Raw genomic sequence first — 22004 nt, 5'->3', positions numbered from 1 at the left:
TATACTGAAATATATGTACTATAGTAGTTACTGGTTGCTTTCAGTCATAATTCCATGCACATGTTAGTTTCTACAAGGGCAGTTTTTGGCATCTCAGGCTAACCCATGTAACATTGCTACTCAGAGCTGCATATTTACAAGATTGCCTTTCTCTCGTTGTTTCTGCTCAACCCGCCAGATCTAGCAGAGAGGGCATGCTTCTAAGGGAGAAGGCATGATTTGTGTCCTGTTCAAAAAGCTTATCCCAGAAATCTAGATATTCCTAACAAAATCGACCTTTCTCCAAGGCATTGGAAGAGGAGACAGGACAAGCCCTTTTATTGATATGATTGGAAAGTATTGTTTATCTAGGGTGTCATGCGTAGATTATTGGTTTAATTGTTGGATTTTAAACATTGTACATTGCTCAGAATCACTTTTGTGAGATGGGTGGCCTGAAAATTTTGCTTTTCTTTTTAATTAAAACATTAGTAGAAATTAAATTCAAGCAGCAACTCTCCTTAGTAAGTTCTGTTTATTTTATCTGAAACATTAATAAATCACTGCACTGTCCCTCAGATATGTGAGATGGTATACAAAATGAAAAAGAACAAAACTAGACTAAAGTGAATACATTCTCATAATAAAATAAAAATAAGAAAGCAGTGTTTAGGACAAAGAGACTTTAACAGAATACCATAATCTTTATTGCCATTTGAAACACAAAAAGGGAAATTATTCCCTATGAAAGGAATTACACAGAAAGGATACTTATTAGCAAATTTCATTGTATTTAACCAATTTTGTTGTATTTAAGTACAATGACAATAAAGATTATACTTATACTTAAATCAAAGTACTGAACATCAATGTTTTTTCTGCAATTTCAGTTATAGGATATCTGTATTATGACAAGGAAATATTTTCTGGCATTGAGGTTCTATTTTAATTACTAATTTCCTTTCAGTTTTCATTTATTTATCATACAGAAAGAAAAAAGCTACAGAAAAAGAATAATCAAATGTTCACTTCTAAGAAAACATGAATGAAGACAAATATATATGTCCCAGGAAAACAATTATGATAAATGAAGACTGTCTAGTAAAACTGCCCAGTTTATCCATTTGCTGATGTGTTGTATCTGTTGTTCTTCTTCAGTAATTTCTGTATGTCACTCATTTGTGGGCCAGGATATTTCAACTTGAGAACTTCTCAAAAAAGGAGTGATTGCAGAGGTTATCAGGGTGAAAGATAAGAGACACTGAAGAACCGTAGAAGTTTTATTCTTCAATCCCCCAAAAATATTGAACATAGTTTTTGAATTTATCTAAATGTCTTCCATTGCAATACACATAATGGAAGGGAAGTTGTTTTTATGAAAAAGCAATATATAGCTTCTAGAGCTTATGTTAGAGTGCCATAGTCAAGCAATAATATTATGTTGATGGGGTTTGTTAAAATCAATGTTGCTACTAAAATGTTGGAGAGAAAAAAGTAAGAGGATGCAAAGGGGAAGTTAATAGTGAAAGAGCCAATAGCTCTAATTTGTCTCAATAGTACTATGCTACTAGTATAGGAAAATGTAATTGCATTGCATTTTAAAGATAGTTACAAGAGTATCACGCAATGGCCAAAATGTGACTTTGTTGAACTCTTCTAGGTTGTTATTTCAACTAACTGTTCACTATTTAATTATCTTTTGCCATGTATGTCCCTCATAATTCCTTTTGCTAAACTTAAACCAACTTTCAGTTCATTTTCTTGATCCATTTAGCAGATATTTTCTGTATTTTTTCTATTCCATCTTGCTGAAGGAGAGAAATGCAGCTTTATGTAATTCCTTGGAGATCTTGGACATCTCCTGCATATTGAGCAAATGTTTGGGTCGAAGTGAGTAGAGTGAGTGAAACTTGTAATTGAAAAGAGGGCATTGAGGGCAGATGCCATTTCATCTTGTTAGTTCAGATTACTTACAAAAAGAAGTCCACATTTGGGATAGCCAGAGCTTGCATAATCTTAATAGGGAGAAAGACAAGGGCCATTATCCTAACAATTTGCCTACATGGAAACACACTATTTTATAGGACATTACCATCTGACAATTGTAAGCATGGATGAGAGGGTGGAAAGACAAAAATATCAGTTTGTAAAAAGAAGGGCACATCAGGACTTACCATTTTCTTTCTAACAGAAAAAAAAACATTCGCATACAATATGTTTGACTTATCTCTATCCACCCTAAAATCCTTCACTGCTTTGGTGTCTCACAAAAAGCAATTCTGTAAAGAGTCTAGGAAGTTTTCACTAAGAATTTCCAGTAGCCCAATTTGTCTATAGTTCCCATAATTCATTCAGAATAAGATAGGCAGTAATGTTAAATCAGGTTATAACTGAGGCATACATACATCAGCATTTGCCTTGGTGATGGAATATGGCTTTGCTCTTTCTATGACCCTTCTTTTAGTACAAGTTGCCCTCATTCATCACTTCAATCAATAGTCTCCAGTGCAATGGCTCATGCTAGATAACGTTCTTAGACTGGGAAGGGTGAATTTCATAATTCTCAAGAATTGAGTGTTGTAATTGTGCTGCTTAGGCCATGGAGACCCTATCACACCACCTCATAAAATTTAGGACTCACATATGCATCTCACCATCTTTGCTCTTCAACACAACAAGAGCAACCAAGAAAGGAATAAGGCAGATGGGAGTTATGATGAGAGCCAGCAAAATATTTTCAGGAGGATCTTGGAGAGGTCGATTCTGCAGGGTGCAATTGAAGAAGTAGTCATGGTGGCTGATGAAGATGTATTCCTCAGCCATGGAATTGGGGTAGTTTATCAGCAGTTTATCGGCTTCATTTTCCAGGCAGTCTGTCAGGTGACTGTATGGCCTATAAAAATAACCAAGAGTCAAGGAAACAAAATAAGAAGGTATGAAAAGAATTAGTAGTGTAAGAAAGATAGTCAGAAAAAAAAATAGTTGATTCATTCAGACCTACTCTGAATGAGAATGAGAAATAATTGCATGCACATGAGTGAACATATACAGGCATGCAGATCCCATGCCTATACATGTTTTCTTATCTAATATAAAAAACAAGAAAACATACCAATCAAATATGTGGGAAATGAGGGAGCAATAGTCTGAGTATTTCCTCAAAATGCATTGGGACTTTCGATAATATTAATCGTTTTCATATTTTTTCCCATCTAATGCGGTCAAATATCTTATGATTAAAAAATGTATGGCTCCATGGTGCACAGTATTTTGAGAATATTTTAAATGTATATATTTGTTTAAACAATTTATATAGCATCCTCTCTTACAAAAGTGATTCTGGGAAACATACAGTTAAAAACAATAAGTGACAACTATGTTAAAAGTCACAAACACAGCACAACCCGTTAAAAATCCCCAAATTAGTGCTATTTTTATTCTAGCAAGTACAATAACAGGATCTTTCTGAATGTGCTTGTCTCTCCCTCACTTTATCCATGTATGAACTAGGGAGAGGCTCATCTGAGACAATTTCTCAAGTTATTTTCTTGGCCCAGACTCGGTCTTTTATCTGAATATTGCCTTGGTAGCAGTTCTTCCTCTTGCCCTCTGCTCTGTAAATCAGATAGCATTAGCCAGCAATGCTAACCTAAGCATCCAGCCCAAATGCCTGGGAAAGTAGCCAGGTCTTCAATCCTTACAAAGAGCTAACAAGGTTAGGGCCATTCAAATCTCCAGAGGAGTGTGTTCTGACCTAAGCTTCCTGATATAGTAAAAAGCACATGCTTAATCCCCAAAACCCTCTTTTTATTTCAAAGGCTGTGAATTATGTTCATTCACAGCCCGTAATGAGTCCGACAGTGCTCTGCAAAAGTCTTTCAGGATAAGGCTGATAAGCACCCACCTTTATCTTCCTTGAAACACTGCCAAAGACCTAACTGGCAATTAGCTTGGCAAGGCCACACAGAACAAAGGGTCAAAATGGAGCTTCAGAATTAAACCAGCACAAACAAAGTTGATTCCTGCAAAGGTTCGCATGCCTTTGCTCCGCCTTTATGTCCTATGGAAGGGACTAATCACCGCCAAGCTTTATTCCTGAGTTGTCCCTTTTGTTTTAACTGTTCTTGCCTTCTGGCAACTCTGCGCATGTGCGCACTGGGAACAGGGGGAGCCTGTTCCTCTGCCTCGCTGATGTCCGACTCCGGAGGCTCCAGAGGCAGGACATAACTCCCAGATGGCCCTGGCACCTCTCTCCAATGCAGAGCACTTGTCCAAGCCTCCCCCAGTCTCTAGGACTGGCCCATGTTTCTCCCCAACCTCCTCACTGTTCAACTCTGCCGCCAGTTCCGAGGCCGCCAGTGGACCACAACAGTGTGCTGTTTCATAGGGCAGCTGCTGCCACAGAGAATGCATGATCTCAGGTCCAACAAGGTGAAGTTATTTAATAGAAGGGACCTTGTTTATGTTATTAATATGAGTTGGGACAGTTTTTTGGTGAGTTTTAAAGAAATATTTCTAAAATATTCAGATTTCAATATCACAATTCAGAATTTCAGCTTGCAATTTTCTTTTTTGCCTCCACATATCTATTGGCCAGAAAATATAGCTATTATTTTGTTTTACCCAAAATGACATGACCTATAGTTACTACTTGCTCCATATTGTAAAACCCTGTTACTTTTTAACATCATAATTTTCAAAATAATAAAAACATTGTTATTTCTATTGGCCTAGACTAGAGGAATCAACCCAAGAAAGGGGGAGCATTCCAAGGAAAGAAATAGCAGTAAACTATTAAATGTAAGCAATAAAATATTGCAGTGAACCTCAGTCCCTTAAGTCAGAGAGTAAACTACGCTATACTACTTCAATTGCCATTAAGGTTATTTTAGAATCCAACATTTCATCTTTTCTTCAGAAAAAGATGAAAAGATATGAACATAACACAACCCATTAAAAATTCCTACATTACTACTATTTTTATTTTAACAAGTATTATAACAGAATATTTCTGAATGTGCTTACATTCAGTTTGGTTATTTTGATACAACTAAGCTTGTACCGCCCCCCCCCCCCAAAAAAAAAAAAAACCTTGGATAGGCTTAGCTTATTCTTAGAAAAATTCCTTTTTATCATTCATTTTGAATTAAACAGAGACAGCCAAAAACATCTGTGAGACCAGGACAAAAAAGTGGACAGGACAGGTGTCAGCTTCCCACGTCGACCAGACAGGAAATATGAATAGATGAACTAATTCTACTTTATTGTAAGACTACATTAACACAACCTTCCAAGTCTGAAAGTACATATTTCCCACTGCTTTTTTTTTTTTACTGCTGGATTAGGTAGGGCAGATCTTTTCTATTATTCCTTCTCTGTCTGTTGCTCAGCTGTCGGCCCCTCTGTCTTTTATCTGATGGTTCCCTAAGCAGCACTTCTTTCCCTGGATGATCTCCCAAGGTCATCCTCACATTTCATTATTGCATGCTACTTAATCACACTAATTTCAGTTAACCTAATTATGATTAATTTAGCCTGAGTGCCACCAATTAATTGTGAAACAACTTGCTTACAAAAATCTATATACAGTATATAAAAGCAAAAACCACTCATGTTGAATCATGAAATCTCCAGAACCGTAAAGCTTACAAACTTGAAATATGGCAAGTATGTTCCTCTTGCCTTCTAGGCGCTCGCTTAGAATGGATTTTTCGAAATAAATAATCGGATCATTAGTATTTGTTATATTATTATTAACACACTCTGATGTTAAGGATTTCTACTCCCCCCCTCCCCACCTGAAAAGATTTCTGTTCAAACTGCTGCATGGGTGTGGCCAGCGCGTGACTCATCGGGCCTGATGGCTAGGAGTTTGGAGAGGAGCCTGAGGCAGAGAAGGAGATAAGATAGGAGAGGTTTCTGTGGGGAAAAGCTGAGGGAGAGAAGGGAATAGGATAGGGGAGGATTCTGTGGGGCAAGCCTGAGAGAGAAGGGGGATAGGATAAGAAGGACTTCTTTGGGACAAGCCTGAGGGAGAGAAATGGATAGGATAGGTGGAGCTTCTATGGGGCAAGGCCGAAGGAGAGAAGGAGATAGGATAGGATAGGATAGGATAGGCTTCTGTAGGGCAAACCCGAGAGAGAGAAGGGGGATAGGATAGGAAAGACTTCTTTGGGACAAGCCTGAGGGAGAGAAATGGATAGGATAGGTGGAGCTTCTATGGGGCAAGGCCGAAGGAGAGAAGGAGATAGGATAGGATAGGATAGGATAGGATAGGATAGGCTTCTGTAGGGCAAACCCGAGAGAGAGAAGGGGGATAGGATAGGAAAGACTTCTTTGGGACAAGCCTGAGGGAGAGAAATGGATAGGATAGGTGGAGCTTCTATGGGGCAAGGCCGAAGGAGAGAAGGAGATAGGATAGGATAGGATAGGATAGGATAGGATAGGATAGGATAGGATAGGATAGGATAGGCTTCTGTAGGGCAAACCCGAGAGAGAGAAGGGGGATAGGATAGGAAAGACTTCTTTGGGACAAGCCTGAGGGAGAGAAATGGATAGGATAGGTGGAGCTTCTATGGGGCAAGGCCGAAGGAGAGAAGGAGATAGGATAGGATAGGATAGGATAGGATAGGATAGGATAGGATAGGATAGGATAGGATAGGCTTCTGTAGGGCAAACCTGAGAGAGGGAAGGGGGATAGGATAGGAAAGACTTCTTTGGGACAAACCTGAGGGAGAGAAATGGATAGGATAGGTGGAGCTTCTATGGGGCAAGGCTGAAGGAGAGAAGGAGATAGGATAGGATAGGATAGGATAGGATAGAATAGGCTTCTGTAGGGCAAACCCGAGAGAGAGAAGGGGGATAGGATAGGAAAGACTTCTTTGGGACAAGCCTGAGGGAGAGAAATGGATAGGATAGGTGGAGCTTCTATGGGGCAAGGCCGAAGGAGAGAAGGAGATAGGATAGGATAGGATAGGATAGGATAGGCTTCTGTAGGGCAAACCTGAGAGAGGGAAGGGGGATAGGATAGGAAAGACTTCTTTGGGACAAGCCTGAGGGAGAGAAATGGATAGGATAGGTGGAGCTTCTATGGGGCAAGGCCGAAGGAGAGAAGGAGATAGGATAGGATAGGATAGGATAGGATAGGATAGGATAGGATAGGCTTCTGTAGGGCAAACCTGAGAGAGGGAAGGGGGATAGGATAGGAAAGACTTCTTTGGGACAAGCCTGAGGGAGAGAAATGGATAGGATAGGTGGAGCTTCTATGGGGCAAGGCCGAAGGAGAGAAGGAGATAGGATAGGATAGGATAGGATAGGATAGGATAGGATAGGCTTCTGTAGGGCAAACCCGAGAGAGAGAAGGGGGATAGGATAGGAAAGACTTCTTTGGGACAAGCCTGAGGGAGAGAAATGGATAGGATAGGTGGAGCTTCTATGGGGCAAGGCCGAGGGAGAGAAGGAGATAGGATAGGATAGGATAGGCTTCTGTAGGGCAAACCTGAGAGAGAAGCGGGATAGGATAAGATATTTTTCTGTGGGGCAAGGCTGAAGGAGAGAAGGGTATAGGAGAGGAGAGGCCTCTGTGTGGCAATCCTGAGGGAGAGAAGATGATAGGAGAGGCCGATCGTAACTACTCATTAATTTTCAAACTATAAGTGTCGATTTATCAAGCCCAATCACATAGTTCCATAGCAGAGACAGGTATTCAGGTAGTAGTATAATAAGAAAATGTAATACATAACAAGTAGTCCATGATTCATGATTATAATTGGGATTGGAAATTTGGCCATTAAGTGAAATGGTTGCCAAGTGAAACTATGACTGTGCTTATGATGCTATTTCAGCTTTCCTTTGACTTGTGAAGGTCATAAATGACTGGTCATAAAGTTACATTATCATCACTGTAACAAATGGGAATGGCTGCTAATCGAGGCTGTCGTTAAATGAGGACTACCTATACAGTATAATTTAAGAAAGTATCTTCATTTTATTCTGATACAAATAATATTAAACTTTATTATGGAAAAATCATACAACATGCTTCCTCATTTAAATTGCAAGCCTATCCTTTGCCATGGTCAGTAAAAGGTGAAACTGCAATACCTGAGAATAGTCTTCCAATCACACCAATATATTTTGCTGATATTGGCCATCTGCCCAGTAAACGAATCCCAACACTCTCTGATATTGTAATTGTATACCAAAGCTAGAATGGAAAAGAAATAAAGCATAAGAAACTTCCCTGAGATGTGTGATAGAAATAAATCTACCTGGGTCATCTACTACTAGAAGTCTCTGAGGAACGGAGAAAGGTGTTTAGTAGAAATTCTGATCTATTCCCCATCAAAACTAACAAACTGTCACCAAGTTCCCCTTCTGATCTGACTCAGGCAAGAAGGATTACTTAACCCCATTTCAGACCTGTCTTTACAAACACTGAAGATTATTTATTATTTTATTTCATCAGACAGCACAACATTTCTGCAAAGTAGTTGGAAGCAAACTAATTGCACATATCTTTTTTTTTCCAATTTTAACTCAAGCTTTCAAAATAATCTTAGTTAATAAACGTGTAAAAACTTCAGATTTTCCCCAGATCATCAGAAAGAAAAGGAATGGAGTTGCAACTGGACTTCACCAAGGTCAATTCATTATTCCAGACTGAATAAGGTTGGATGATTGTAATAACTGTGGTAAAGAAGGAAAAGAATGAGGATAGAATCCCCTTGATATAAAGAAGTCTTGAAGAAATAACTATGGTTTGGGAGCTGGCATTCAAGGGATCATAGGAACAATATGTTGAGGAAAAACTCTGCAATTGGGAGAAATCTAATACAGTGGGACCTCAGGTGCCAATCTTAATCCGTTCCAGGACTTCGGTCGACACCTGATTTGGTCATGACCAGAAGCAAGACTGTGCATGCGCGCACACACACAAAAAATGGCACGGAAGCAGAAATTGCAGTGGCTGGGGAAATTGCCATGGCTGTCTTTATTTGGCACCCGAGGATGTGTTCGTGACCTGAATGAAACATTTAACAGTTTTTTCAGTCAGCATCTGAATTGTTTGTGGTCTGAGCTGTTTGGGACCCGAGGTCCCACTATATCATATTTTCCCCTTTATTTTGTTTCCAAGTAAACTTTTCTGAGAACAGCAACCCAGCCCCCCAAATTCAGTGGTGGAATTCAATTCTTTTTACTACCTGTTCTGTTGGCGTGGCTTTGTAGGTGTGGTATGGCTTACTGGGCATAGCTTTGTGGGAAGGATACTGTAAAATCTCCAATCCCTCCCCACTCCAGGGGAAGGTTACTGCAAAATCCCCATTCCTTCCCGATCAGCTGGGACTCGGGAGGCAGAAAATAGATGGGGGTGGGGCCAATCAGAGGTGGTATTTACCGGTTCTCCAAACTACTCAAACTTTCTACTACCAGTTCTCCAGAACTGGTCAGAACCTGCTGAATACCACGTCTGCCCCAACCCCTTCATTGCACTATTGTGACACAAGCTGTCTCTTTTATATATGTGTGATTGACATCAAGATACATGTACAAGGGGTGGAGCTGGCATTGCCTCAGCATAGTTCTGCTTTTGTCAATTGGCCCTTTTGAAGAGGCCTCTGGGGATGGCCATCTTTAATATCAACAGAGGGATAGAATCAAGATCACGTGAAGTGTTAATACCACTTTATAATGCCTTGGTAAGGCCACACTTGGAATACTGCATTCAGTTCTGGTCGCCACGATGTAAAAAAGATGTGGAGACTCTAGAAAGAGTGCAGAGAAGAGCAACAAAGATGATTAGGGGACTGGAGTCTAAAACATATGAAGAACGGTTGCAGGAACTGGGTATGTTTAGCTTAAGAGAAAGAAGGACTAGGGGAGACATGATAGCATTATTCCAATATCTCAGAGGTTGCCACAAAGAAGAGGGAGTCAAACTATTCTCCAAAGCACCTGAGGGTAGAACAAGAAGCAATGGGTGGAAACTAATCAAGGAGAGAAGCAACTTAGAACTGAGGAGAAATTTCCTGACAGTGAGAACAATTAATCAGTGGAACAGCTTGCCTCCAGAAGTTGTGAATGCCCCAACACTGGAAGTCTTTAAGAAGATGTTGGATAGCTATTTGTCTGAAACGGTATAGGGTTTCCTGCCTAGGCAGGGGGTTGGACTAGAAGACCTCCAAGGTCCCTTCCAACTCTACTATTGTATTATTGTATTATCTCATTCCTTCATTTTGAGGGTATTTCACAATAACAACAAATATTTAAAGCATAAAAGTATAATCTCAAAATTCAAAGGCATTTTAGGGAATCTCTATCAGTTTCAAGTTCATATAGGTTCTTAGGGAAAAAAACATGCCCATTGTTGGGAGGCAAATTGTCTCAAACAATTAAAAGTACTTTTTAAAAAGAAACAACTATATGTGAAGACATTTGCCAATTTTCCAGTTCCCAGTGTATTATGTAAATACTCCCCTCATTAGGTACAATGTGAGGACTATCACAGGTGGTAGATTTGAAAGCAAGTCTGGCAGGATCAGATCATTTCTCTTGAGCCACTCTGCTCATTCTTTCTATTATGGGCTAGAACTGCATAAGCTATTCACTGTCATATACTTTCTAAATTAATGTGCTTCTCTCTGGGTAGAATATAAAATATTCCCAACACTGAAATAAGGTTCAGTGTACCACCCTATCAGCTTCTGGACATGAAAGAAAGAAGAAGCAAATCAGCACAAATTAAGCAACATGGGAAAACCCATGGTTTTTCTGAAAATAATAATTTTTGTTTTATCAGTAGGATGCCAAGATATTAGCCGAATTACCATCAAAATTTACAGTTTATCAGAAGGGTCCCGCATGCATTAAATTAAAGGCCTATCTAGCCCAGCATCAGGGACACGGTGGCTCAGTGGCTAAGACACTGAACTTGTCAATCAGAAAGGTCGGCAGTTCGACGGTTCAAATCCCTAGCGCTGCATAATGGAATGAGCTCCTGTTACTTGTCCCAGCTTCTGCCAATCTAGCAGTTCGGAAGCATGTAAAAATGCAAGTAGAAAAATAGGGACCACCTTTGATGGGAAGGTAACAGCATTCCGTGCGCCTTTGGCATTTAGTCATGCCAGCCATATGACCACAGAGACATCTTCTGACAGTGCTGGCTCTTCGGCTGTGAAATGGAGATGAGCACCACCCTCTAGAGTCGGGAACAACATATGTGCGAGGGGAACGTTTACCTTTAACTTAGCCAAGCATCCTGTTTTCCAAACACAAGAAAGCTTCTGTATAGAATATGACAGCCCCCTCTAATAGTCATTGGCATGTTGCTTCTGATCTTGGACAAAAGAAGCAACGGATCATGATAAAATAACTTGTCATGATTAACAGCTATTTAAAGTTTTATCCTTCTGAATCTTTCTGAAAGTTTTTCAGATCAGTGCCCATTGCCACATTTGTAGGTGCAGATTTCTTAGTTCACCCCTCTGCTATCTAAAATAACCAAAGCTATCCAAATAAAATTCATTTTTCCCTTCATTCTATGTCATGGGATAAACCTGGATTCTAGCACTATAAGAAAATGTTTACCAAATTCTTTACCCCATTTCATTTGTGGCTTACCTTTAATTTCCTGAAGTGTAAGATTTAGACTTTTCAAAGAGAAGGTAGTATTTTGGGGAGATACTGTTGTCCCAGAAAAAGCATGAAGTGTAATAGCCACTACAGTTGAGAGAAAAAGGAGACAATGTAAAAATAACCTCAGCAAAAAATCTAAGTATTAGAAATTTAGAATTAAGGAGAATTCCAAACTAAAACCATTGCGGGGGGGGGGGGGCAGAAAATCCTAGTAAAAGTTCGAGATAGTGCAAACTCACAAACAAGTTTGGAATTTTGAATTAAGATAACAATGGGGAGCAGAATCCCACCCCAGAGAAAACATTAACCATAACAATCCTCTATCTCCTCTGAGATAGCCTTTACCTCAATTTGCCTTGTGCTGTTGGATGTCATCGTATGATTTTAACTCCAAATCCTCAGTCAATATCTTCATTATAAAGAGCCTAACATAGACATAATTATGTCCAGTTTTCCAAGACTGAATTCTTAATTAATCAAGATAAGGCCACAAAAAGTGAGAAAGAAAAGTGCTCAAAAAGCACATTTAATACTAATTCCTTGAAGCATACATTGTTGAAGTCATATAGTAAAGTAGAGGAGGAGATGCAGAGTCAAATAAATTACATTATACCAAGTAGATTTTTAAAAATTACGGGGGTGTTCCCACCCCCCAAAATAACCAGCATTATACATGTTGTATGCCCTTTTCCATTCTTTTTTTAAGCCTCTGACCACATTGTCCTTAACATTTATTTTAAAACATTGGACTTATTTGTTATGATATTGGATATATTGGTCCTAATAACGATGTACGTGACTTTGTGTTTGGGAACTTTGTTAGTGGGTCAAAATAGTTTGCTTTGCTCCATATTACTTAACCCACTGATTTTTGCCCCACTGAGACATATAAAACTTCTCTGAGTTTGAGGAATTGCTATAATGAAAAGCAAGATATTGTGTTAAGAGGTTCTGCATAACTCTATAAAATGTATTTATTTGCTGCTTTTTGCATTCTCCCCACAGTAATGGGTAGTAATTGTCATATTTGAAACTGTGAAGTGTATCATTTGGACTACTTCTTTGTGACATTCTGAACATATCAGTTCCATAAGCAAAATACATCTGATCTCTATTTTTGACAAACTGTAGTTTGGATCACATAAGTTGATCTCTAAGAAGCGTTAGGAGAATAAATGGATCTGGCCAACAACAGAGGTCCTTTACCCCTTCACACCTGTATGGTAGGAAAGTACAACTCCTGCACAGTGTCAAACCATTTTTAATAGAAAACTAATGCAGCCCTCCATGTATGTCTCCATACATGGAAGGCTACGCTAAAGCAAGGTTCTTATTTCTTTCATTTCTTCTCTGAAATCATTGCAAACAAAAAGAAAAGAAGAAGAAAAAGAGCCACAAGTATTTCACAAGACATTCTGATTCATTCCCACTTCAGCCGGGGTCAGAACATAAGTGGCTTCACAAATTCTGCCAAAGGCTTAATACAGCTTGGATATAGAGAAACTTGGTTTGTCAAAGGCTGGCATTATTCCTGTGGAGGGATGGAGGAGTATAAGCAAAACTGAAGGGAGGGACAAGAGGGCATCTCAATTCTCAGGATTTTATATCTGTAAAATAACCCTCATTGGTTCTTTGAGGCAGAAAGAAATACTGATGATGTGGGATCAGGGAAAATAATGGACGAATAAGAAAATAAATTGGGTGGGGCACATGCAGAGAGCAGACGGCATGGCTAGACCTATGATATGGAGCCCATTCAGGTAAGAAGCAGGATCACAGAAAGCGCTAAGCATTGGATTCCACAGTCCACCATCCCCTCAGCATTCCCTAAATTGTCCTTCCAACCTGTCCGAGATGAACTATCTGGGTGAGGACCCTCATTGTACTTGCCAGTCCAGAGACCAAAGCTACTATGAGCTCTCCAGTGCCGCACCGCCCCAAGTATCCTGTGCCATATCTTACCCAACCTGGAGAACCACTTACCTGTGGAAATCAGCAAAAGCAGTCTCAAGAGCAGAGCATGGCCATCCATCTTGTACAGCCTGCCACTCTGAAGCATAGGCAGTCTGCTTCTGTCCTGTGACCAGCTTGAGATTTGAATCAGAATAACAGGAAGCACCTCCTTTCCTCTTACGGGGCTAGTAGTGAGAGTGCAGGAGACATGTGAAAAATGAGATTCAGGAGCAAGCCCTGCTCCCGGGGGCTTTGCTTCAGTAAGACTAACTTCTCTTTCCCAGTTCCCCACCCATTCACAATTACCAGAACCTCTGTAATGCCGGGACGGCCATCTCAGGTCACCCTGCCTGCCAGCAACAGAGTGCCGTTCGCAGCCCTGCAGCTTTACAAGGCCCAGGGTGCCTCAACTTGGCAATTTTTTCTTCACTCAGTCAACTTGGTTGTGAAATCCAAGTGAAAGCTCCAAATGGGCAGTCAGGGCAGAGGGAAGAGCAGGGAACATCAAGCTGTTGGAAGCAGACACTGTCTCTCTCCCTGTGCAAAGCCAGACCCAGGACACACAGCCCTAAGGCAGTGTTAACATCTGCACTGCTCAACTAACTTATGTATTAGTTTTAAGAATTAAAAAATGCCACAAAGGAAAACTGCAAAAACATGCTTCAATCTTAAACTTTAAGAGCAAGAAAAAGGACTAAATCCTGGCCAGGAGGTGGGATTGAAAAAGAGAAGGTCTTTCTCTCCCTCCCTCCCTCTCTCTCTCTCCCTCCCTCCCTCCCCCCTTCTCTCTCTCTCTCTTCTATATCTCTATCTATCTATCTATACCAGTGGTGGGTTTCAAAATTTTTTAGAACCTCTTCTGCAGGTGTGGCCTGCTTTGTGGGAGTGGCTTGCTGGCCATGTGACTGGGTGGGCATGGCTTGCCGGCCATGTGACCAGGTGGGAGTGGCTTGCCAACCATGTGAATGGGTGGGCGTGGCCAACTTGTAAAATGTGGTGAAGCTCACTTAACAACGCTCTTGCTTAGCAACCAAAATGTTGGCTCAGAAACTCTGGCATTTGAAGCACGCAAATCTTAAAGCTGTCAAGTTACAAGACCCTTGCACCCCTAAACCTTTAGGAAAAAAAAACCCTGGGGGTGTTCAAACCTGACAGCTTTAAGACTTGTGGACTTCAACTCCCACAAGTCCTCCTCCAGTCATGTTGTCTCAGGAACGCTGGCATTTGAAGCACACAAGTCTTAAAGCTGTCAAGTTACATGACCCTTGTACCCCTAACCCTTTAGAAAAAAAACTCCAGGGGTGTTCAAACTTGACAGCTTTAAGACTTGTGGACTTCAACTCCCAGAATTCATCCTCTCGCTCTTCATCTTGATGATGTGTGGATGGGCGGGGGGGAGGGAGCTGGAACCGGTTCTAAACGGCACTGTAGATTTGTGGAACCTCTTCTATAGAAGAGGTTAGAACTGGCAGGAACCCACCCTTGATCTATACATACATACATACATACATACATACATACATACATACATACATACATACATACACACACACACACACACATATATACATGCATGCATGCATGCATGCATACATATATGCATACATATAGTATATATATCTAACAACTGGTGGAGAGAGAGGGAAAGATATTATATGGTAGCCATTTGGGTATTTTGCCATAAATACATAACAGTATGATGAAATGCTCACTAGTATAATGACTTACTGAACAATTTCAGCCCCAGAGTCTACTTGTGTGGGGCATAATCATTTAATCAATAAAATAAATAATTTCAGAACAGCAAAACATCCCAACATCTTTTTTGTATCATGGTGATCAAAACTCGATGCAGTGCTCCAAGTATGGTCTTACCAATGCAGTATAAAGCAATATGAACACTTCACATTGTCTTGATATTATCCTTCTGTTTATGCAGCTTAAGATGTATTGGCTTTTTTGGCGGATACAACACACTTCTGGCTCATATTTAAGTGGCTGTCTATAAAACAGTGGTCCTAACCATGGCTCCATGGACTGGCAACAGTGCCAGAAGAAGTGGAGCAGTAGTGATGACAGAGGTGCTTAAATGTAAGACCTTAGTTTTCTCACCACTAAATTTCATCTTGTTGAATAGGGACCAGTATTCAAGTCTATCAAGATTCTTTTGGATCTTGAGCTTATCTCCTAAAGTGTAGGTTATCCTCCCCCACCCAGCTTCATGTCATCTGCAAATTTAATGAGGTCCCCTTCTATCCCCTTGTCTAGATCATTTATGAAGATATTGAGCACAGAAGACAGAACCTTGGGGTACCCTGCTTTCTTTTCTCGATGTAGATGTAGTTCCACCAAGGGCTACAAATTTAAGAATCCATCTGGTGGTGATGCTGTCTATCCCATATAGGTTGCATTTCATTTGTTTTATTTTTTAAAAATGTTTTTCCTTTTCTACAAAATGATCCTTATTTCCAAGTAACAAGTTTATCATGAAAACAGCACCAGTTGATTACATTTTATTCCCGCTTATGCCATTTAAAAGCAGAACTGCCTATAGCCAATTAATGAATATTGTTGGTGGTAGTGGTGAGCAAAAATAGATATAAATGATAGAAATCTTATTTCTGTTTTTCGTAACTGAAGTAATATACCTTGGCATATGCTATCCCAGTATTTTTCTCTGGAGCAACTTTAACATATGAACCTACCTGCTCCCAGGTCCTATTGGTTTCTATAGCCTCGCAAAATCTATGCCACATAGAAACAATTCCCTAGTATTATCTTGACAGAGGATTTTCCTTATACTTTTTGACAAAACTCATTTAAATAGATACTTGGAAGCCTCTGTGTGTGTGTGTTTGTGTGTGTATGTGTGTGCGCGCGCGCATGCACGCATGCGTGCATGCGTCAGAGAGAGAGTGAGTCACTAACATGATTTTTTAAAAATCATACTTGTAGAAATAGCCAAGCAAACCTTGATTTAAGAACACTTGTTTTGAGTGTTCATGTATTCATTTGCACTATAAAACATCACATATAAAACAATGACTAATTGATTAATAATTTCCTTTGAATTAACATTTATATACATAATTCATCTATTTTATCACAGTTCTTCCCAAATATGCTGGGCTTCGACTCCCATGATTTGCAATGTTTTATTTTATATTGGGAGAATAAACAGTCTTTATAAGTTGATAGTTTGGTCAAAAAGCAATGAAAATTTTTTGGCTCTTTTCTGACTTTTTAAATGATTTTTTTCACCCCAAATCCTGGATACCTTTAGCCCAGCTGTTGATTGTTGACTCCAATAAAACACATGATCTTCCCATTTTGATACAACAAGGCTGCATGTCAAGATAACATTCCAATAATTTGAACAACATCTCCACCCATGTGGGCATTCCTCCACCCTTAAGTGGATATCAGAATTAATCCAAGTCATGTTGTATCTGGTTCAGGAGTTGCCTGATAAAATAATTTATCTAACTCATTTGCAGGTCTGGCTAAACCATGAAATCTGTAAACCAGACTTATCCCCTGATTTGAGGGCCAATTGCTACTTTCGTGATCCTTTTCTTAGATGGCTGTTATTTGGACCTTGTCAACCAGCCACCAATCATAGAATTCTAACACCAACTTAATGCTATGTATCTGCAGGGAAAAAAACACTGCCAGTTCTCCAGAGTATATTGGGCCTAGACTCTGATACCAATGGCCAGATATTCTCCCTATCAGTTCACTTTCATCTCCCAATCTTTTAGTGTTTTGCTGTCCCGTAAAAAAAATTAAGAAGAGACATGATGATCTCCTACCAGCAATTCAGCAAACTCTCCGCTAACCTTCTCCAAAATTACCGTATTTTTCAGAGTATAAGACACACCTTTTTTCCCTCAAAAAAGAGGCTGAAAATCTGGGTGCGTCTTATACATTGAAGAAGCATTTTTTTCTTCCCAAAGTGCCGCTCCTTCACCAAAATGGCCATGCATACCCTTATTGAGGCTTTTAGAGAGCTCCTGGGGGCTGGGGAGGGCAGAAATGAACAAAAAATGGGCCGTTTTTTGTCCCCCCCCCCCAGCAGCATTCTATAAGCCTCCATAAGGCTATGCATGCAATTTTCTTGACAAAAAATGGGCCCGTTTTTGAAAAAAACAGGCTGTTTATTGCTCATTTTTACCCACCCTCCCAGGAGCACTGTGCAAGCCCCCCCCCCCCCCCAAGCTATTCATGCCTCTTTTTCTGGAAAAAAAACGGGCCCATTTTCACAAAAAAACGGGCTGTTTTGGGAGGTATGCAGAGTGCAAAAAGTTTGGGTTTTTTTCCCTTTTGGAAAGCTCTTTAACTGATTGATGAGAATTAGATTGATCAAGTCCTGTGTCAGCAGAAACAAAGTCTTAGGTGCTGTAGGTTGTCAGCGATTTCCTTCTCCTGCACATGGATAAATACACTTGGAAACATTTACCTATCTACCTACTCTCTCTCTCTCTCCCTACCTACCTACTGTATTTCTCTCTCTCTCTATCCCTCTACCTACCTACCTACCTACCTACTCTCTCTCCCTACCTATCTACTGTATTTCTCTCTTCTCCCCTCTATCTACCTACATACCTACCTACTCTCTCTCTCTCTCCCTATCTACTGTATTTCTCTCTATCTCTCTACCTACCAACCTACCTACTCTCTCTCTCCCTACTGTATTTCTACTGTATTTCTCTCTCTCTTTCTATTTCTCTTTCTATCCCTCTACCTACCTACCTACACCCTCTCTCTCTCTCCCCCTACCTACCTACTGTATTTCTCTCTATTTTTCTCTCTCTCTCTATCCCTTTATCTACCTATCTACCTAACTACCTAACTACTCTCGCTCTCTCCCTACCTACCTACTGTAGTTCTCTCTCTTTCTCTCCCTCTCTATCCCTCTATCTACCTACCTACTTTTTTAAAAAAATTGCCTATTCAAAACCTTGGTGCATCTTATACTCCGAAAAATATGGTATACTGCAATAGGCAGGATTTATTTTGAAATTAAGAAAATAAGCCCCCAAAGGCCCTGTTTCAGAGAGTTATGCTCACTTGAGAAGCTTTATATTAAATATTATATATTTGTGAGAATGATTAATTATACTCCATGAAGAACTAGGTCTGTATATGTGCGTGAATGTGTATAGCAACCAATTAACAACCGGTGACTGAGGGAGAAGATCAGATTCCTTTGGTCACATGAGTTCAAGCAGATGCTGGAGAACAAACAGGTATGATTGCTTGAACTGTGATTCTTGCAAAGAATAGGGGATCAAATTATATAGACTATAATGCAGTGGTGAAATTCACATTTTTTTACTACTGGTTCTGTGAGTGTGGCTTGGTGGCCATGGCAGGGAAAGGATACTGCAAAATCCCCATTCCCTCCTCCCTCCTGGGGGAAGAATATTGCAAAATCTCCATTCCCATCCTACTCTGGGGCCAGCCAGAGGTGGTATTTTCCAGTTCTCCGAACTACTCAAACTTTACGCTACCGGTTCTCTACAACCTGTCAGAACCTGCTGAATTTCACCCCTGCTATAATGGCTGTTTCTACTTCTGTTTTTCTATATTCACTATATTGACTATGTTGTCTAAAATGCTCCTGGGTTGGGTATCACTCCTGAGCATTGCTTATGTTCACCTTTAGCTTCCTCATGGATATATCATGATAATGATAGTGGTGATGATGACACTTTTCTAAAGTGATTTTTATATTATAGATATTAATTTTGAATAGATTCCATACAGTAGAAGCTTCTTTGGGATTTTAAAAGAGGCTTTCTTGGCTATAGGCAAGTGGATTCCCAAGTAGGAAGAAACAGAGAGATTCCTCTCTACTGTATATCCCAAAGATCCAAGGAAATCATACAGCGCAACCATACACCCCAAAAACAGTTTCCAAGGAAGAGCAAGTTAACACCTTTTAGTGTTAAATGTATTCAGACATTTTGTTTCAGAGTGCAGAGTTTGGAGTATTTATTTCAAATGTTGCTCTTTGCTTCAGTCAACCTAGCCTCTAATTTAATGTTTAACCAGTTCATCACCATCTAGAATTATCATACTTCACAACCTGGAGTACTTTACTGGAATCCCTAATTGCAGTTGCCTCTAAATCATCCAAATATGATAATTTAATAGAACCGAAGCCAGAAACCACTCAGCAGATCTACTATAGAGGCAAAGCTCCAGAGTTAGGTGCAGTTCTTTAGACAGTAGCACACTTGCTCTTAGCTTCAACCCAGCTTAGTGCTGTTTTCCCAACTTGGGCCTCATTAAATGGATGTATCACATCATGCAAGTTTTGGACCAAATCCAAGAGAGAACCAAGCAAAACAGAATTCTGCCTCTAGAAACGAGGCACAGCAGCTGTATCCAAGGTTGATTTCTATAAGCTCCCTGCCTTTTCCCTTCCATGTATGACTCAAAACCACCCACCAACAGTATCAGCCCACCTTCATCTCCCAAAGCTCTGTACTTTCACTGAACAAGGAGAAGGCTTATCCCCCTCCCTCCCATTCTCAGGGCCACACATCTGGAACAGATCATTTACGACAGAGGCCTGGCTTATTCGCACCAATGCCATTTGCTGAGCTCATAATGACTGGATCCAAGGCCTCAGTCGAGCAGCCTTTGTGTGCTCAGTTGCCATAAACACAGCCACTGAAGTCAAGAGTATCTTAGAATTTGTCAAAACTAGTTAGCCCTAACCAGCCATTTCTGGCAACTGACGTTGGATCTGCAAATACTGATCTTTGCCTTGCAGCATTTGCTTTGCTTTTTAAAAAAAATCAAAAACTCCAAAAAAAAGTAAAGATATTTTTAAAAGTTATGAACATTCTTAGCACAAAAGTTCTGAACAGTTGGCAGTGAGAAACTAATTAAACTAATTGTTTGAAATCAATTAACCCAGCGTTTCTCAAATAGTGGGGCGCGCCCCCCTGGGGGGGCGCGAGGCTCCGTAAAGGGGGGCGCGAAGGCTCCCTTTCCATCTGGGTGCAACGGCGGCGAAGGCGTGGGCGAGGCATAATATATCCCGCCTGGAAGTGGCAGCACTTCGGACTGTGGATTTTCATTGGAGCCGCGGGCTGGAGCTGTGCAAGAAGCCTGCTCGGGCGGGGGTGGGAGGGAGGGAAGCATGGGACCGCCCGTCTTCGCCACCGCGTAGCTCGCCTCCCCGCCAGCAGCTCCACCGCCAGCATTTCGTCTGGAAGCGGAAGCGCAACAGCCGCTGTTGGGGAAGGGACAAACGGGCGGCGGTCGCCTGATCTTGCCACCGCCACCCCTTCGCCCCTGATAACGGCGACTGTTGTGCTGCTGCTTCCAGCTGGGATGCTGGAGGAGCTGCTGGCAGGGAGGGAGGGAAGAAGGGGAGGAGGGAGTAAGGATAGACAAGCAAGAGGGAAAGAGGAAAGAAAGCAGGAGGGCAGAAGGGAGGTGGAAGGAAGGAAAGAAAAGCAGACACGCCGGAGGGAAAGAGGAAAGAAGGCAAGCAGGCAGGAAGGAGGCAGAAGGAAGGAGGGAAGAATGGAACTGGAAGGGAGGCAGGGAAGGAGGGAGGGAGAAAGGAAGGATAGGAGGATAGGGAAAGAGGAAAGAAGGCAGGCAGGCAGAAGGGAGGGAGGTGCAAGGAAGGAAGAAAGCATAGATAAGCAGGAGGGAAAGAAGGCAGGCAGGCAGGGGGAAAGAGGAAGGAGGGAACTGGAAGGGAGGCAGGAAGGAAGGGAAGGAGGAAGGGAGGGTGGAAGGAAGGATAGACAAGTAAGAGGGAAAGAGGAAAGAAAGCATGTGACTACGGTGGGAGACGAGGAAAGACCGGTGTGCTATGTTATGCAGAGGTGTACTTATAACAATTTTATAGACAAATGATACTATTTACAGTCGTGGGGGGGGGGGGCGAAATGTTTTCTTCTTCCTAGGGGAGGCATGAAAGAAAATAATTGAGAAGCACTGAATTAACCCAATCATCTTACAGGTAACCCACACGGTTAGATACTTGTTCTAACTACAGTGGTTTCCACCAAGGTCCTCTGTTCCGGTGGGAACAGAGGTTTAATCCTAGTGGGCGAAGGGTCTGACAGCTTCCTATAAAAGGGCTGTTGTCGTACTCAAGCTTTGCTGGATTGTTCTCACTTGTTGTACTTAATAAAGAGCTGTTGTTACCATGTGTGCCTATCCATTACCCAATCTAACACACACCACATAGGTGATTATAATAAGGGCTATGCAGCTATGTCATAAAGCTAAATAAAATCACAAAAACTCAGCATGATCAATCAAGTCCTACTTACTCAATCTCATTGAAGAAATAAAGAACAATTTATAATAATTATTCATTTTGATATCTCTATTTGCTAAATCTTCATAAATAGGAGCTTTGATATCAGATATCCTCAGGGTACCATTTCTGTAAATAACTG

At 40.8% G+C, this 22004-nt stretch overlaps 1 protein-coding gene across 1 annotated transcript; it reads right to left on the bottom strand.

Moving 5' to 3' along the window:
* Nucleotides 1–495: 495 nt before the first annotated feature.
* On the bottom strand, nucleotides 496–13906 carry RAMP2 (receptor activity modifying protein 2). The gene is made up of 6 exons (XM_081971251.1): nucleotides 13873–13906; nucleotides 13597–13751; nucleotides 11599–11697; nucleotides 8083–8185; nucleotides 2621–2872; nucleotides 496–1994 (listed from the first exon to the last, which is right to left on the bottom strand). Exons 1-6 carry the CDS (start codon nucleotides 13899–13901, stop codon nucleotides 1946–1948), a joined length of 687 nt encoding a protein of 228 aa, XP_081827377.1. The 5' UTR covers nucleotides 13902–13906; the 3' UTR covers nucleotides 496–1945.
* Between the last annotated feature and the right edge of the window lie 8098 nt (nucleotides 13907–22004).

Source organism: Natrix helvetica (genome assembly GCF_964273705.1).
Source record: "Natrix helvetica genome assembly, chromosome: Z".
NCBI lineage: Eukaryota > Metazoa > Chordata > Lepidosauria > Squamata > Natricidae > Natrix > Natrix helvetica.
This window is presented reverse-complemented; position numbering and strand designations above follow the sequence as displayed.